Source organism: Leptosomus discolor, chromosome 22, assembly GCF_034619465.1.
Source record: "Leptosomus discolor isolate bLepDis1 chromosome 22, bLepDis1.hap2, whole genome shotgun sequence".
Classification (NCBI taxonomy): domain Eukaryota; kingdom Metazoa; phylum Chordata; class Aves; order Leptosomiformes; family Leptosomidae; genus Leptosomus; species Leptosomus discolor.
The window spans coordinates 6,248,588-6,264,349 of NC_141412.1; the positions used below are offsets into that span (position 1 = coordinate 6,248,588).

The following is a 15,762-nucleotide window of genomic DNA, read 5'->3' on the forward strand; positions in this document are numbered from 1 at the left end:
CACAAGGGACCATGCATTTATCACAACAGATAGGCCAACCCCTCTGCAAGAGCTCAGACCTGAACCTCCGATGGCCCGAGTCACCAGGCACCCCGCACCAGAAAAAGCTGCCCCAGGCCAAGCTGGAAAACTTTTCCTGCCTTGGCAGCCCTCATCTGTACGCTTTGCAAACTCACACCCTCTCCTTTCTGCAGCAAAATACGGGTTTTGTTCATTAACGGAGAGAAGGATTTACACTCGCTCCGAACAGCTCCAGTACAACTGACAAAGTAGATCTCCCACATCTTGACCCTCCGCCTCTCCTAGGGCAAATATCAGGCTTCCCCCCCCAAGAGGCATCGTCTGTACAGACTCACTAAATCCTAAGCCCAAATTGCTTCTTTCAAAAATACCTCTTTTTTGGCAGGACATAAAGCCGGCGGCCGCGATGCCCGGTGCCCGTCATTCCCGGGAGCCAGCAGGGAGGGCAGGGTGGATGCACGCGTATGGCTTCAGCTTTGCAATCCTGATCCGTCCCTGCCGGGATCCTCTTCCATCGCTTAAGGCAGCTGCAATGAGAGACCTGTGAATGCTGATGGAGGATGTGTAACCATGTACTGCTTACTGCTCTTCTTTAAACCACTTAAGTTAATAGGCAAGAAATGCATTAAGATTTAAAAAGAAAAGTGTTCTGGAAGAAAAAAGTGACCTAGAAAATCCAATTGTCCTCTGAATGGCAACTGCACTAAGTTTGGAAACTAAATCCACTAATTGAACGGAAACAGTAGATTTCAGTGGTGCTTAAAGTGCTAATTTCAACTCTTTTCTAAACCCTGGATCTCCAGCAAGTCTAACCATAAGAAGTTTTGCCTCCAGATGCTGGGTGCCGAGAGCCCGCAAAGCCCACCAGCTCTTCCAGCAGCACCTTTCCATATGGTCTCAGAAGCTTCTCTGCCCTCCAGCTGCAGCAAGAGAGTACCCTCCGTCACACCTTGCATCCACCAGCCGTTCTACTAAAGGCTTTCCTGGGCAATTCCACCAGGCTGAAAGCCTGTCCCTGACACTTGCCAGCAGCAGAGGGTTTGTGGAAAGGGGAAGACTTCCATCTCCCCCTTCCAGTGGTCTTCTCGCAGCCCTTAACCTCACACCGACTCAGATCCGGAGGCACAAGCGTTCCCATCGCTTCCGAACGCTTCAGCACGCACGTGCTCTGGGAAGCTCAATCCATTCCCCAGTGCAATTGCGCAGCAGAGAGTGTTGGCCGTTAACAACACGTTTCTGTGTGCTTATAGACAGAAAACAAAGATAAAAAGCAGGTAAAGGTTACCTCAGCTCCTGGCTCCCGCACTGCCGTTTAGTTAAATGCTAACAACTTGCTGATGTGCGGATCGGCGTAGAGATGTGGCTTCGCTTTCCGGCCCAGGTACTTCCAGGAGCAGGTCACGGCCCACAGACCATGAAAAAAAGCAAATCAGCGCTGGAGCGGCACGTCCGCATCGCCGCCGTCTCCCCGGGGACCGACGGCACGGACGGACCGCGGGAGCTTCACGAGGAATCCAGCGTTCTCTCGCAAAACGACACGACGTCGGCAGGGGAACCGCAGCGGTTGGGTCGGTGTATAATAACGAGGTTCCCGGTCATTAAACCCACCCAGGCACGCACGTCGTAACCCGCCTCAGAGAGGCAGGGTTTGCTGCACAGCTCTATACTCCCACCCTCTTTCAGGGTCACCCAGCTCTGTCCGTAGCACGCTACCCAGCATTGGCAGCCGTGGGTTTGGGTGGACGGTGGGGCTTTCCCCGATTGATAACCCTTGCACGTTGCTCGGTCCGTGAGTTTTATTGCCTCCCAGCTTCCAAGGGAAGCTTCTGGTTAAAGCCTTGTTATAGGTTATCAATTCCACACACGGGCTGGCTCGGAACTGTTCCACAAATGCCATTACAGCCACAACGGTCTCATTTTTTTTTTTTCCTTTCTACTCTGTTGACCCATGAAACATCAGGTCCTCTCTCAAATACGAGGCCCCTCCGTCACCCAACTAGACGAGAGGTAATTTTGCACTCCCTGTCGAAAGAAACCCTCGTGCGTTAGCTTTAGGATCGGTGCGTGATCCCTCTAAGCTTATTAAAACACACAGCCGAGATTATCAGTAAGTATTTGGTCTGATTTGCATTTATTCAAGGAAAGAAAAAACATCCTCGCTAAAACCCTACATTTTAAGTAGCAAAAACCTCAGTGAGAGAGGGATTCAGCATTACCTAGATAACACCATGGCAAGAAAAAGCAGGAAAAAAATACCATTAGTTGATCAAAGGGGAAAGAGATTTTTTTTTTTCCCTTTCTTTTCAATCAAAGTGCAGTACATAGGGTTATAACCTCTGCACTTATCTTCCCGTTAATGGCAGCTAGTCCATAACAAGTTGACCGAACGACCCTGCTTCTAGTCCCGTGAGGATTGTTAATAACCAAAGCACATCCCCTCCACGGAGCACGTTCGAAGCTCTCGCTCCGGTGCGGGAGGATCCCCATCAGCCCTGATTCAAGGCAACCCTCCCCACCAGCTCCTGGAGAAACCGTTGCTCGTGAAGGCCAGCCTGCTTTACAACCCCAAATAATAGCCCTCTGCCTGCGGGTACCGAAGGTGGGAGCCCGAACCGCTGCACTCGCCTTGGTTTCTTGGCTCCTCGAGGTCCTTTTCCCAACAGCCGCCAGCAGCGTGAGGCATCGGGCTCCTTCCAGTCCCGCTCCAAAACCGAGGGAAAAAATCTAAAACATGCAGCGCTCGCTCTTCCAGGGACCTGCCGTGGGGCTGGGGAATCGCGACATCTTCGAGCCAAGGAGGGTTGTATCTTTTCCTCCCGACACTTGCTTGGGCTTTTGGAGTTGTGCAGAGCGGCAGTGATGTGCTCAGACTGAGCTGCCTCTTGCACATCGTAAGGGAGGACAGTGAAGGTATTAAAGGATAATAATACTAACGCTGTTTGTGCTCCCCTGCTCACCCCGTCCAGCCCTTAGCGAAGGACACGGCACAAGCATTTTCAAAGCTGCTGACAAACTTTTAGTTCTTCCTCTAATCCTGCTTAATGAGATCTTTCAAGTTCAGTTTTGATCTTGATGGCAGGAAGCCTCTCCCCATGCTATTCTGCTGCGAACTAAATGAGGGACCTAAGGGAACAAAGCCCATATACCCCTAGACACCAAATGAAAGCAGACACCCAGAATTGAAGGGTTTGTTTGTAAGTGACCAGCTCCAGGGAGGGAATAAAGCTGTCTGGGAAAAGCCATATCTGCGCTGGGATCGCCGCAGAGCCCAGCTCTCGGACTCTCACCGGGAGTATCCGTACGCCCAACCTGGACCGGCAGAAGCCATCATCTTGCTTCAAAGGTGTCTCTCCAAGCTGAACCCTCCCCAGAGAACAGCCCGTCTCGCAGGCGCGCCAAATCCCATTACAAACAGGCTGCCTCACCCACCCGACTCGATCCTCTCAGCTTCCAATCAAAAACAAGCGGGAGGCCAGCTACGTGCCCGTGCTAACAGGGTAACCTCCATCCTTTCCATCACCCCTTTCTCCAGGCAGATTTGGCCACGTTCGGCCACACGCAGGCCCACCCCTCCCATATTTCCTCCGCCCCCTAAACCCTTTTGAAGGCGGGCATCGCCTTACCCGTGCCTTCTATCTCAAGGCCTCGTATTCAAGAGATCCACCCAGGTGGTTCCTTAAAGCACTTTATTGGTGATGACGTATCCTCTGTGCACATTAAGCTTTGTACAAAACCCCCTCCATTAACACCAGAGTGAGCGACAGCCACCGGGAGCTTTGAACGCTGCTTTGGCTCCCTTCTGCAGAAACAGAAGTGAAAATGATGCTAAAAAACCACGGCCAAGTTGGCCGCACCGGTGGGACTCCATCGGCAAACCAGTCCTGCTGTTCACAGCCCCGAAAAATTAAAAACTCCCTCCCAGACGAGCCTGGTTTGCTCTTGCTACTGCCGAAGGGACGCACGGGGAAAGGCTTTGCACCTCCTGCCTTCGGGGTCCTGCCTCCCACTTCTGATGCTCTGCCATCAAGTGCCGGTGCAGTTTATCAAGACTAATTAAAAACTTCATCTCAACAGCTCTAAGCCACAGCGGGGAAGAAGTTTCCAGGCCCGTCAACGCCTCATTTGTCATCCGAAGCGCTCTCCGGCAGCAGGGCGCCGCCGGAGCTCTTGTTGCCTTTGCGGATGCACATGCCGCAGTCCAGCTCCACGTCGATGTCCCCAAATTTCAGCTGGCAGGACTCGTTGCAGCTGTGGGGGAGACAGCGAGACCGGTCAGGTATTTGCGGGCAGCAAGAGCCGTCGGCTCGCCCCCGCCCGCTTGGGAAGGCTGCCAAGGATGATTTGCTCCACGGTGGCCACGCGCCCACCCTTTCCAGCCAAGCCATGCACTGGTCCGTGCTTGGACACGCATGGACAGCCCCTTTTCTTATCCCGTGATACGGTGGTGGCCGGGTTTCCCAGGGTAGCGTTGGGTCTCGGTATGGCTCTGGGTCATCCCAGCTCGCGCACGGTGCCGGGAGCCTCCCGGGGACCCCTCTCCCCCACGTACCAGCGAGATGCAGCAGAGTTCGCCGCCAGGACGATGAGAGCGCCCACGTAGTGCCAGCAGAAGGACATGGTGAGGAACATGAAGTTGTTGCGGTCGGTCTGATCCCAGCCCGGTCCTCCCCACGGAGGGGACAGCACAAACCCAATCTGGTCGCCGGCGGAAGAGAGATTAGGCATCAGCACAAGTCAGGCTTTAGCACACCCCTCCTCGCTTCTCCTCCTGCTTTTAGCCAAACTGTTGCAGCCGACTACGGATTAGAGGCACAACAATCCCAAGTAACACCTGGACCACTGCCCTCTGCACCCCCAAGCGTGCTTCTGTCCCCACACTGACATGGGGGTGCATTTCAGGGCGACAGGGGCGCCCTGCAGATGAGCCTTAGGGCTCACAGTACAGCCCCGCATCCCCAGAGAACGACAACCTCCCAAAGGCTACATTGCCAGGCTGTGCATTTCTCCCTAGACACAAAGCTGGGCGATTACGTGAAGAAGTTTCCAAATACTTCCCGTTACTTGCAACAAAGAGAGGAAGAAATTGGACCCAATAAAAAGAACAAAACCTTGTGACCGTGGCTCCCTGCCCTTGTGGGGTCCAATTTCCATTTAGACTCCAGATTTGCCCCTGCTGCCTATGTTACACGTGCAAACCTCCATGATGACAGCTTTAGCACTAAGCCTCGTTTCTTCCCAAGGCATTTCAACCAGCCTACAAGTTTAACCCCAACAGACGTGCCACAAAGGGCAGAGCAGTCCCCCTCCGCTTGCCTCCCTGGGTGCGAAGCCCGCTGCTCGGAGGAGCGTGCCGGACGCGCACTGACCTGCCAAAGCCAAGAGCCCTGGAGAAGGAAGGAGCTGGTCCTGAAGGTCTCCAGGATGATGTGGTCTCGGATGAACACCTCTAGGAGGGCACAGAGGGCTCCAGCAAAGACAGCCATGGCCAGCAGGGAATGGAGGTGGTGGTCCAGCTCAGCATCGGTGTAGTCATGGAAACAGAAGAGCAAACCTGCCAAGATTCACACTGCATTAGAAAAAGATGCTCTAGGACTTCTTTTTTTTTTTTTTTTTTAAACAAATGTCTGGAAACTGAGACTGTGCTCCAGGTCTTGCTAGGGTCTGCCTGGTGGGAAGAGCCAGGGCAAACAGCCCTCTCTCATCACCTTCACTCTACAAGAACCACGCCGCCCCCAGCACCGGGGTCTGCTCTGCCCACAAAGTAGCCCCTGTAGCTGAGGGGATCCCCGTGCCCCAGCCAGGCCTGTCGGGAGGAGCACGGCGATGGGGACCTTCAGCTCAGAAGACTGCGGGGAGCTTTGTATCAGAGTTTGTCCTTCCGTACATCCGACGGAGGATGGCGGCACAACAATTTTTGGCAACTCCAGAGAGCGTCAGCTGCTTGTCACCAGGGGCGGCACGCATCTCCAGGGCCTTGTGCATCCCCTGTGCAACCAGGGCATCCAGCCGTGGCCACGTTCACATTTGGAGAGGAGCGGGATGGGGGTGACCTCGGCACGCAGCCAATGCCGTCGGGGATGCGAGCCCCCACCGGCTCCGGCTGCTCGCGCAGCACCTCCCCAGCCTCGAAACAGCTCAGGGATTTTGGGCTGCTGCACGTCGGTGACCCTCCCAGCGCTCCCCCTAACCCACCCTCCACACTCTCCCAGGCGCCACGTGCGATTCACCTTCGATGAACAGAGCCACGGACAACGAGAGCCGATCTAAGCCCTGCGGCAGCTTGAGCGGGGAGTTCGAGACCATGTCCACGATGCCGGAGAGGAGGAAGAAGAGGTACATGGTGGTGTAGTGCCAGGGGGTGAGGTCTGTCCAGCTGTGTGTCTGCGGGCTGTACAGCTGCAGGTGGGGACCAGCGGGAACAAACTGCTCGACCAATATCCCTGGGCAGAGAGAGGGAAAGTCACGCTTCTCCTTTCACACGGCGGGAAAGGACAAGCTTTCAGGAAACGCTTCTTCGTGATGGTGAAGTCGTAGAGGTGTTTGCCCAGAGGAACGGGGCAAAATCCCATCACGGAGTGCGTCACCAGCGTTTCCCCGTGCCCTCCCACGCCAGCCGCAGTCTGTTTCATAGTACAAACAGGCCCAGTCTCGTGGGAGAGCATGGCTGCAGTACCAGTAGTTACTGGGGCAGAGGGTCATCTCTTACCTGCTAAGGCAAAGAAAGCTTTGACCGCCCCTTCGAAGAATTCCACGCGCTGGACCCCATAGCTTGGCTGACTCTCGGCATTGGCTTTCCGCCTGAGATACTTCAGGGGGTATCGCACAGACCACCAGAGACCGAAAATGAAGAAGAAGGTGCCCCGGAGGGCACTGCCGAGGAAACTCGGTGGCATTCGGCTCGCTTGCTGGTCCTGCAAGGAAAAACAGTCTCTGGGGAGTGACTCAAAGCATCCCCAAGGGAGATGTCAGGCTGCTCGTCGCTTGCTCAGCATCCCCGGGAAGCTGCATCCCGACAGAGCGGGTGCGCACAGGTAACACCGGAGATGTGACATGGCCACGGAGAAGCTGCCACCGTGCACCACTGTGTCAATATATATATATATTATATGCATATGGTTGCATGCGTACGAACATCAGGACTTCATCGTGCCAGGGAAAAAACACATTAGCACCCAAGAAAGCTTAACAGCTCCGTGCTGCTAGAAGAGGAACCATAACAAAAAGTTTTTGCTAATAAAAAGCAACGTGACAATTATTTCCTTGGAACATAAACTCCCTCCGAACTAGATAATTACCAGGGCAGGAATCCAGCTGGTGTGTTCAGCAGCTCCAGCAAGCAAAGGCTTGGCTGGGCCCTACCAGCTGTGCAACAGGAGGAGGAGGAGACGGCGGCGGCGGCAATCCAGGAACCATTACCGTCTCCAAAAGGAGCATCGTGCATATTCCACACAACCTTCGCGTCGCACGCGAGCGGTGATGGGACACAAGGGAAAGAGATTTCATCTCTGGTAGGAAGAGCTCCAAGATTAATGGCATGAAAATTGCCTTTGTGCTGAGCCGGACCAACGCCACCGAGTACCAGCAAGGCTGGAGAGGGAGGAGCAGAGGTACGGCACGGCGACCGGCTGCCGCGGGCAAAGTGATGTCCTGCAAAGTATTTAAGCCCGTACTCAAACTGTGGGAAGAAATCCCAGAGCAGCAAGCACAGAAAGGAGTAATTAATGATCCACATGCTTATGGCAGTGAGCTTTCGGTGTTGCCTTGGGACGGTCTTGTTTCCTCCAGCGAAACCTCTCTCCTTGCTCTTTGTACACATCTACCACCTAAGGAGGTCTCGCTCTTTCCCTCCTCGTGGGATTTCTGGTCCTTTTCTACAGCTCGGATGTGCACAGAAGGAGGCATTACTCATCCTGAAGCTACCACACCGACTTGCCCTTGCATCACAAATCACATCCTCGCTGTGTTTATAAATACCAAAGCAGATTGCAGAGGCTGGATGAACGACTCCAGCACGTTCTCCGGGTCCTCCCACACTAGAAAGTAATTAGGCACTGCAAAATAAGGGTAGGATGTGGCGTGGCAAGAGCCTTAGGTGAGGGAGAGCTCTGCAAGACGTCCCCGGTCAGGTTTTGGCTGCGGAACTGGTCGGTCGAACTGGCTGGGCCCTGCGTGGGCAAGCACGCCGTTCGGATGTAGAAACTATCGTCATCCATTGGATCTCCGGGACGCAGGTCATCTGGGGAAGGCTCAAAGCTGTTTACGCCGTGTTAAGGTTTCCTTTCAGGAGGGAAGTTACTAAACAGCCTTTCGGGCAGACGGGAAACGCCCCATCCCAGGAGCTGGTTTGGGGATCGGTGGTGGCTTTCTGCTCTGTTTCGGATGCCTGCATTGGGGTGAGACGGCTCACGCCCCGTGTCTTTCCTGATTATAGCCTCTATGCCCAGTCCAGGGCACATATCTTCCCTGCACGGGCATCTACATGCTGAAGTGACTAGGAACAAACACCATTAAAGCCCATTTAAGCGGCGCACAATTGCACGATATATAACCAAATTTTACCATTGTCCTGCGGGGACTGTGACTACAAGGGCAACAGCCTGAGGCTGGAGTCGGGAGCGTACCCCGAACAAGATACGTAGCAGGAGTGTTAATTTGACTTGCTTAATTGGAGGAGAGCGGAGACGACCCAGTACCCAGCCAGCACAAATGACATGTCCCACCTGCATCTCCAGAGGCTGCTCCAAGCCACAACAGCATCTCATCCGTCTTTAACCCAGGGATTTATCACCCTACAGCCACCGGGCATCCCCTCTTCACCTTAGTTACCAGCAGCGCCCAAACCACTCTGTTTCAGAGCTGTCCTTGGGATCTCCTGCCCCCACCATCCCACCCCCCAGCAGAGTAGCCTCACTGCTCTTCATGATGCTGGGGACCCTTTTGCTTTATCACCTCGCTCAGCAGCCCGGTTCAGCAAGGCTTCTGGTAGTTGCCACGGGTGCCCTTTGCTTCCCACCACCCGGGCACAGCTCTTCAGCAGCCACCACATATCCTGGGGCATCTCTTATTCAACAAAGGTGTCCCAAACCCACCCTTTGGTCAAGCAGAAGCTTGGATGTAGCCCACTCGAAAAAAAAACAACCCACCTTCTGTTATGAAACAGCCACTATTTCACAGAAAAAAACAGACACGTTTCCAAGCAACAGTCCGTGGCACAGCTCACATACTCGAGGCACAAAAAAACCAACCCCCGCAACATCCACACAACCCCTCGACCAGCCCGCCGAGCCCAAACCCGATAGGTGTCTCACCCGCCAGCTTCCCCCAGCCCAGCATTTGAGGACCCCGTTCAGTAAAAGCTGATTGAGCTCTAAGTGAGCCGCAGCTGGGGAAGAGAGCGCCCGGGTTATTTATTTTTCCTGCGAGCTACTTTGTCTGTCAGAGGACCTGAAATACGGCTGCAGTCAGAAGTTATTACCTGCACTGCCCTTCTTCCTCCGCAGCTTCCAGGCTGCAATGCTTTTGCTTAATAGCCATACGGGAGCTGCCTGCTCTCCTTACGGTGCCTCGCCCTGACTGCTCGCAGCCTCCCCGGGCTCGGCTCGGGAAGGACAGCATCTCTGCCCGATTTCCAGGCTCTCCCCCCGAGGAGCCGTTGCAGCTCCGGGCCTGTCCCCATCGATGATTTCGGCCCCGTGGGTGGACTTGCTGAGGCAGGGGGATGGATGCTACTTGGGAGGACGCTGCCCATGTGGACGCATGAGTGTCCCCTGCAAGCACCCATGGGTGCAACCGTCAGCCTGGCAGGCAGCACCCTAGGGCTACCAGCCTGCATGCAGAGGGCAAGCTCGGCGCCTGGCCACGGACATTTGGAGGGTCTTCTCTCGGTGGATCCTCCTCCATCCAGATGCTGCCCATCTCTCATGGGCCAACAGCCCTCACCCAACAGAACAGTCACGAGCCCCCTATCCTCCTGTAAATCCTCAGCTAGAACGCACCTCCAAAACCTGATAACCTCCCCAAAAACCAACTCAAGACACACAAAATCGGTCACTGCCCGCAATTACTAGGAGCCTGTCTCCGTCAGGACCACCTCCACCAGCCTCATCGGCGGCTGTCATCGCGCTAAACCTTTGCCTTGCGCAGATGGACTCTCCCCACGTCCCTTCTTCCCCAGTTCAAGCACCCACGTTGGCTCACCAACACGTTTCTATGGGTAGAAGACTTTACCTGTGACTCCTGCCTGTCCTTCTCCCTCTCCAGATGTGGCAGCAAGGAGGGGTTATTACTCAGAAGAGGCAGATAAAGGGAGAAGCCACCACGGGGAGGTGGCCATCAGACAGGATGTTTAGAGCCAAACATCCTGCGGGCCAGTTCAAAGCACGCTGAGTCAACCCGCTTTCACAACCTGGGACACCTTGTGTCTGCTATTATGAAAAAAAAAAAAAACAAAACAACCCTATCCTGGAATTTGCCACAAAAATCAGGATGAGCAGCCAATTCCCGTTCCCATGGCAACCACGAGTATTCAGTTATTATGCTGGGTTTTTTGGACGATTGGGGAAGGAGCCAAAAACAGACAAGGCTGCGGCATCGCTTGGCGCGGTCAGGCTCTGAAGTCTCTGAACTGGGCTGCCAGGTACACGATAACCTTTTTCGGGGGGGCCTGGCCTTATCAAAAGGTGCCTGTAGGCAGGAGGTTTTGGGCCAGGAGCTCGCAAACCAGAGCGGAGCCCTCGCGAGCTGCATCTCCCACCTCGCAGCAGCCACGAAGAGGGGAACGAGGGCCCTCGCTCCCCCAACAGATGGATTGGGAGGGCGCAGCAGCTTGTTTCTACTCCTTTTTACCCCTCTGATACTTGATGCTGCCCAGCACTGAGCACCCACAAACACGAGCCACTACCCATCTGCCGCACGTCGCGTCGCCGATGGCGTCGCACCCAGCCTCAGCACCTCGCTGTTTGCCGAGACGAGCAACGCAGGCGCCTCAAGGCGAATAAATACCACGGGCCGCTCCAGCGTCCCCCGTCTCCCTCCGAAGCACCGAGCTGACGGGGCAGAAACGCTCAGCCCCGCTCACCGCCCGAGCCTCCGACCCGAGGAGCCACCCGGGGCGCTAACAACCCCTCAGCGCGTTCCCAACCCGGTGTTTCTCCGCGTTGCAACCACACGCGCCTAACTCCTCGCGCAACCCCGAAAAAAAAACCCCAAGCGAGGCAGCGAGGCCGCGAGGCTGCAGGATAAGCCGTGCCCAAGCCCTGCCAAGAGCCACGCACGTGAGCCAGCGCTCCAGGGAAGCCCCGAGGCTGGAACAGCACAGAAGCAAACCAGCCTGCACAACCCTCCCCAGGGTGATGGGCTGTTCTCCAGCATAAAGCCACCAAGCCATAGCCAGGAGCTCTTTTCTACCCATTATCTCCATATCAGCAGTAGCAAGTAGGAGGAAGGAAGGAAAACAAGAAGCTGGTGGTGGCGCTGGCACGCAGCCGTGCCGCACGCCCACCGCCACTCACCTCCGACGGTGCTCAGGGAGCGAAACGCATCGCAGAGGGATGAGCCTGTGGGCAAAAGGGTCACGGAACACCAGGGAAGCCCCCGACAGCGGAGGGGCTTCCAGAAACACAGGCAGCTTCACCCGAGCTAAAGCCTCAGGGGCTCGCTACCACACTAAGCGCCCGAGCACAGAGAGAAACGTGACCCCCGTAGGAGCTCTTCCTCACAGACCTACTCCTAAAAATAATACAGCATGAAAAACATACCTTTCTTGCTGGAAAAGCAGCCAGGGACCTCTCTGAAGCTCGGTTTTGCTTCCTGCAAGCCCTCAGCTCACGTTATCCCAAAGGGCAGCTTAGCACAAAGCCCCTTCCCCAGCAGGATGAGTCAAATCCTTGGGGAAAGTGAGAAAACACAAGGTGGGAGGGCAGCAGCTGGAGGAAGAGGGGAGGAAACGAGGCCCAGCTGAGAAGTATCTGCTGAAGGTGCCTTTTGCCACGGGGTTTAAAGGGCCAGCAAAGAGTAAAGCCCCTAAGAAAGGTTTCTATGAAAAGGGCAACTTGTATGAAAAGTGGAAAAAAGTTGTAGGTGCATGAAATGGTTGAGGAAAGAGAGTTTCCAGCCTTTGAAACCATCCCCGTGACAAAAATGAGAAGGAAACCACCACAAGTGGTTGGGAAGAGCAGCCCGATGAAGGGGAACCCGGAGAAAGGATGGCAAACCCTCCCCCCCCCGCCCAAATCACAGAGAGGGTCACACCGTGCGTGCTAAAATCACTGCGGGTACAAAGGGGTGCAACTCCATTACAATTCCTCGGCTGCAAACCGCTGAGGCGTGGGGGAGTATTATAGGATTGTACCGGCACACGCCTGCCCTCCTCTTCCTCCCAGGGAGAGACTGGGGCGAGGTGGATCTGTGTCCGACCTGCTCCTCTAACGTTCTCAAGCCAAACCCTGAACTGAGTTCGATTTGATTTTTTCTTCTTCTTCTTCTTCTTCTTCTTTTTTCTCAGCTGTAACTGCAACATCCTCTCCCTGAAGGTTCATCATCAGCCTCGGTGCTAATGAAAAAATGTGATAATGTTTGCCTACTTCCTGGGGGTGGTGGGAGGCAAAATTCTAATTAAAGGTTTGCCAGCAGCTCGAGTGCTGCAGATGGATGGTTGTTCGGGAAGCGCAAAGTATTATTATTATTATTATTATGACAAATGTTAACACCAGCTTTCATAAACAGGCAACAGAGGAGGTGAAGCAGGTGGTATAAGCTTCGGCAGGGCTTGTTCTGCTGCCTACACCATCCTTTCAGCCTTACATAAACGTGGCTGCGAAGGGTGGCGGCGGTAGATCCCATCTCTGACCGAGAAATGAGCGGCTCGTGGACAGGCTGTGCTGGGGCTCTTGACGAAGGGCTTGTCTTTCTACCCAGAGGAAGAGCCAGCTGCCAAGATATTTGGCCGCTTTGCGGGGGTGTTGCCTGGGTTCCTTTGTAAGAGGAGGTTAGATGTCACCGTCGGGAGGATCATCACCTCCTTCATGCCTTGGATGAGCAGGTCACTTATTTCAGGAACACCGGCGGCCCCCACCCTGGAGCGACACCCTCCAACAACATCAGGCTGCAGTTACACAAGAGAAAAGCCACCCCCGAGACATCGCCCGGGACACCGCGGTCCTTTCAAAGCCAGCTGTGGGCACGGCTACAAATGTACCCCCCATCCGCTCCAGCTGCGCGGCCAGTGGGTCCAGTACAGAAACACTGGCTGATAACTCAGTCTATATGGTGAAAAACATGATGCAGGACAAGCGGTTGATATTAAGGTTGTTTTAAAAGCAGAATTTCCTTTAGGGCTGTCCTGGTACGTCTATCACACAAGAAATAAAAGTGAGGATGGCCGATGATTGCACCTCACTGTATAATAAGCCACCTCTGAACCACTCACTGTGCACCCAGCAGCCTTCATGCCCTTGCTTGGGTACCTCAGCTCTTTACAAGTGCGGGTTCTTTTAGCTAAACCAAAAATTGTTACTTCTCATCCGGAAAGGAACACGGCCTGTATTTTCTCGCTTAATCACAGGCTGTATCTCTCCTCCTTCGCTGACCTTCATACCTCGGGAAAGAATGTGCTCCGGAGTTGGAAAACAAATTAGCGAGCGCTATACTGACAGTCCTGGGATGTTTGTAGGAGCAGGGAGTTAATGAGGCAGACAGAAACTATTCCAGACACAGAGGGGAAAAGCGTTTTGTGGCCACGCAGTGACAAGGGACAAAGAAAACCTCGGGGTGAAAAGAGACGGCGACGTGATAAAGAGCAGCGAAGAGAGCCGTGAAGAATTCAATAAACCCTCTCCCACCTTCAAAAGCAAGGAGTGCTTTGAAAAACCAAGGGCAGCTTTCATCTGTGTGCCGCTGCGTGGAAATAACCTCCGACTTTTGCGGGTAGCAAAGAGGAGGGTGGCTGCAAGGTGACTGCAACCTCCGCCAGCCTGGAGGAGGAGGTTCCTGCAGGTCCAGCACCAGCTTTGCCACCTGGTGCTGCCCTCATGTGGCTATTGAATGGGAACAGGGAGGTTCGGGCTGCTTTCTGAAAGAGAACAATTCAGAGCAGACCAGAAAGGCTTCAGGGCACCACGCAAGGCCTTTTTGCTGTGCAGTTAAGCTCGGTTTCTCTCCCGCAGCACTCCGGGTAACTCAGTTTGTCCCCTCGCAAAGAGGCTTTGCCCTGTGCATTGGGACGCGGCGCCGCAAAAGGCTCTTACCCGGTTTGCGGCGCATCGTAGCAGCGAGAGGAATTTGGGCAGTTTAGAAAAACTATTCCACTTGGCAGGAAAAAAAAACCCGTATCTGCAAAACGCTCGTCGTGTTCAGCCGTTACAACTCGTGAGCCTTAATTGCACGGCGTTCGTCAGATGGATTTACAGAGACGTATAACTCTGCTGCTTAATTCTCCTCACACCGAGCCTGTTTGCACCTCCCTCTATCCAGCCCTGCCAAATAAACTGGATCAGCGGTGGAAATACAGGAAAGCTGGCGTTCAAGTTAGTCTTTATAGCGCTGCTAAGAAGCAATAAACCCCGGGCTGTAGCCCCCGCAGTCTGCAACAGGCTCCTTGCCCAAGGGGAAAGGGTGAGTTTTTGCCTTCCCTGGCTATAAGCACAGAGGCGCAGGCGCTTGGACCTGCCGGTAGCTGCTTTTCTGTTCAGTCGTGAACACGAGCACAAAAATCAGCTGCCCTCCATCCCCCCACTCCCCCGCATTATGCAGCAGGGAGATGGCTTCTGTTCAGATCACCCTTCCAGCCCCAGGGCTCGAGACGTGAACAGTTGAAATTCAGCTTGCGCTGCTGTTTATTTTTTTATATTTTTTTCAGCGCCGTACTCACCGCTGACACATTTTCCTCCTGTCTGGGAGGTGACATTTCCTTTCCCTTTTTGCAAGACATTAGCAGGCTAAAACCAAAACGTGTGCCTGTTTCGTCCCCCTTTCCGAGCTGAGGGCTTTATTTCCAATGGAAAACGGGGACGTTTTATGAATCCCTGCTGCTTAGCCATGTATCTTAGAGCCCTTCAGGCTTTACAGGTCTGAGGGATGGATTTGTCTAAGCTCTTATTACACACTCTATAATTTATCAGACTTAAACTTAAGGATATCAGCTCAGTGAGGATTTTTATTTCACATTTATTCACTCTTTCAGCCTTTGAGCGAACATGAAAACTATTAACAAACCCCCTCTTTTAGTTCAAAGCTTCAGTAATAAAATTTGTATCGCGTACAATCAAGCCGTGGTGTCGCAAATTTGACAGAATCTCACGTTCAACGCTCTTTCACTCTTCCTCCTTGGGATGACGCCTTGGTGCAGAGGTACATGACTTCAGCCCGGAGGTTTCCCTGACTTCACTCGCGGCAGGTCAAAGCCTCCGGCCTCTTGGAAGAGCCAGCTGGTCAAAGGATGCCCTCCATCACTATGGAAACACACGTGGGAACCCACAGGACGAAGCTATTTCCTCACAACGAATTTCTGCGCTTAATTTGGTTGCTAAAAATCACTGCAAACGGCGCTCGTCTCAGAAAGGACGGTATCCGGGTACAGATGGAGGGCAGCTACCCCCCAGTGTGCTCAGCGTGCTCCCCGGCAGCAGATCGGTGGCACCTCTCTTCGCTCTTCCAAAATGTAAATATTTCATTTGATTTTTAGATTTTTTTTTTCTTCTAGAAAACCGATTCTTCACGTATTTGGAGAAGGACGTTGCGGCCTCT

The 15,762-nt window shown here is 53.9% G+C and overlaps 1 protein-coding gene across 1 annotated transcript; it reads right to left on the reverse strand.

Moving 5' to 3' along the window:
• Positions 1-4,139: 4,139 nt before the first annotated feature.
• Positions 4,140-6,914, reverse strand: LOC104351083 (transmembrane protein 45B). Its single transcript, XM_009957093.2, has 5 exons — positions 6,728-6,914; positions 6,249-6,461; positions 5,388-5,572; positions 4,571-4,716; positions 4,140-4,269 (listed from the first exon to the last, which is right to left on the reverse strand). Exons 1-5 carry the CDS (start codon positions 6,912-6,914, stop codon positions 4,140-4,142), a joined length of 861 nt encoding a protein of 286 aa, XP_009955395.1.
• Positions 6,915-15,762: the final 8,848 nt, after the last annotated feature.

What these genes read in the sequence shown, in the direction of transcription:
- LOC104351083 (XM_009957093.2), bottom strand. Translation starts at nt 6,914, where the DNA reads ATGCCACCGAGTTTCCTCGGCAGTGCCCTCCGGGGCACCTTCTTCTTC. An exon ending in AGCTTTCTTTGCCTTAGCAG is followed by an intron (nt 6,462 to 6,727) that starts GTAAGAGATGAC and finishes CTCTCTGCCCAG; the next exon opens with GGATATTGGTCGAGCAGTTT. An exon ending in AGGGCTCTTGGCTTTGGCAG is followed by an intron (nt 4,717 to 5,387) that starts GTCAGTGCGCGT and finishes GCCGGCGACCAG; the next exon opens with ATTGGGTTTGTGCTGTCCCC.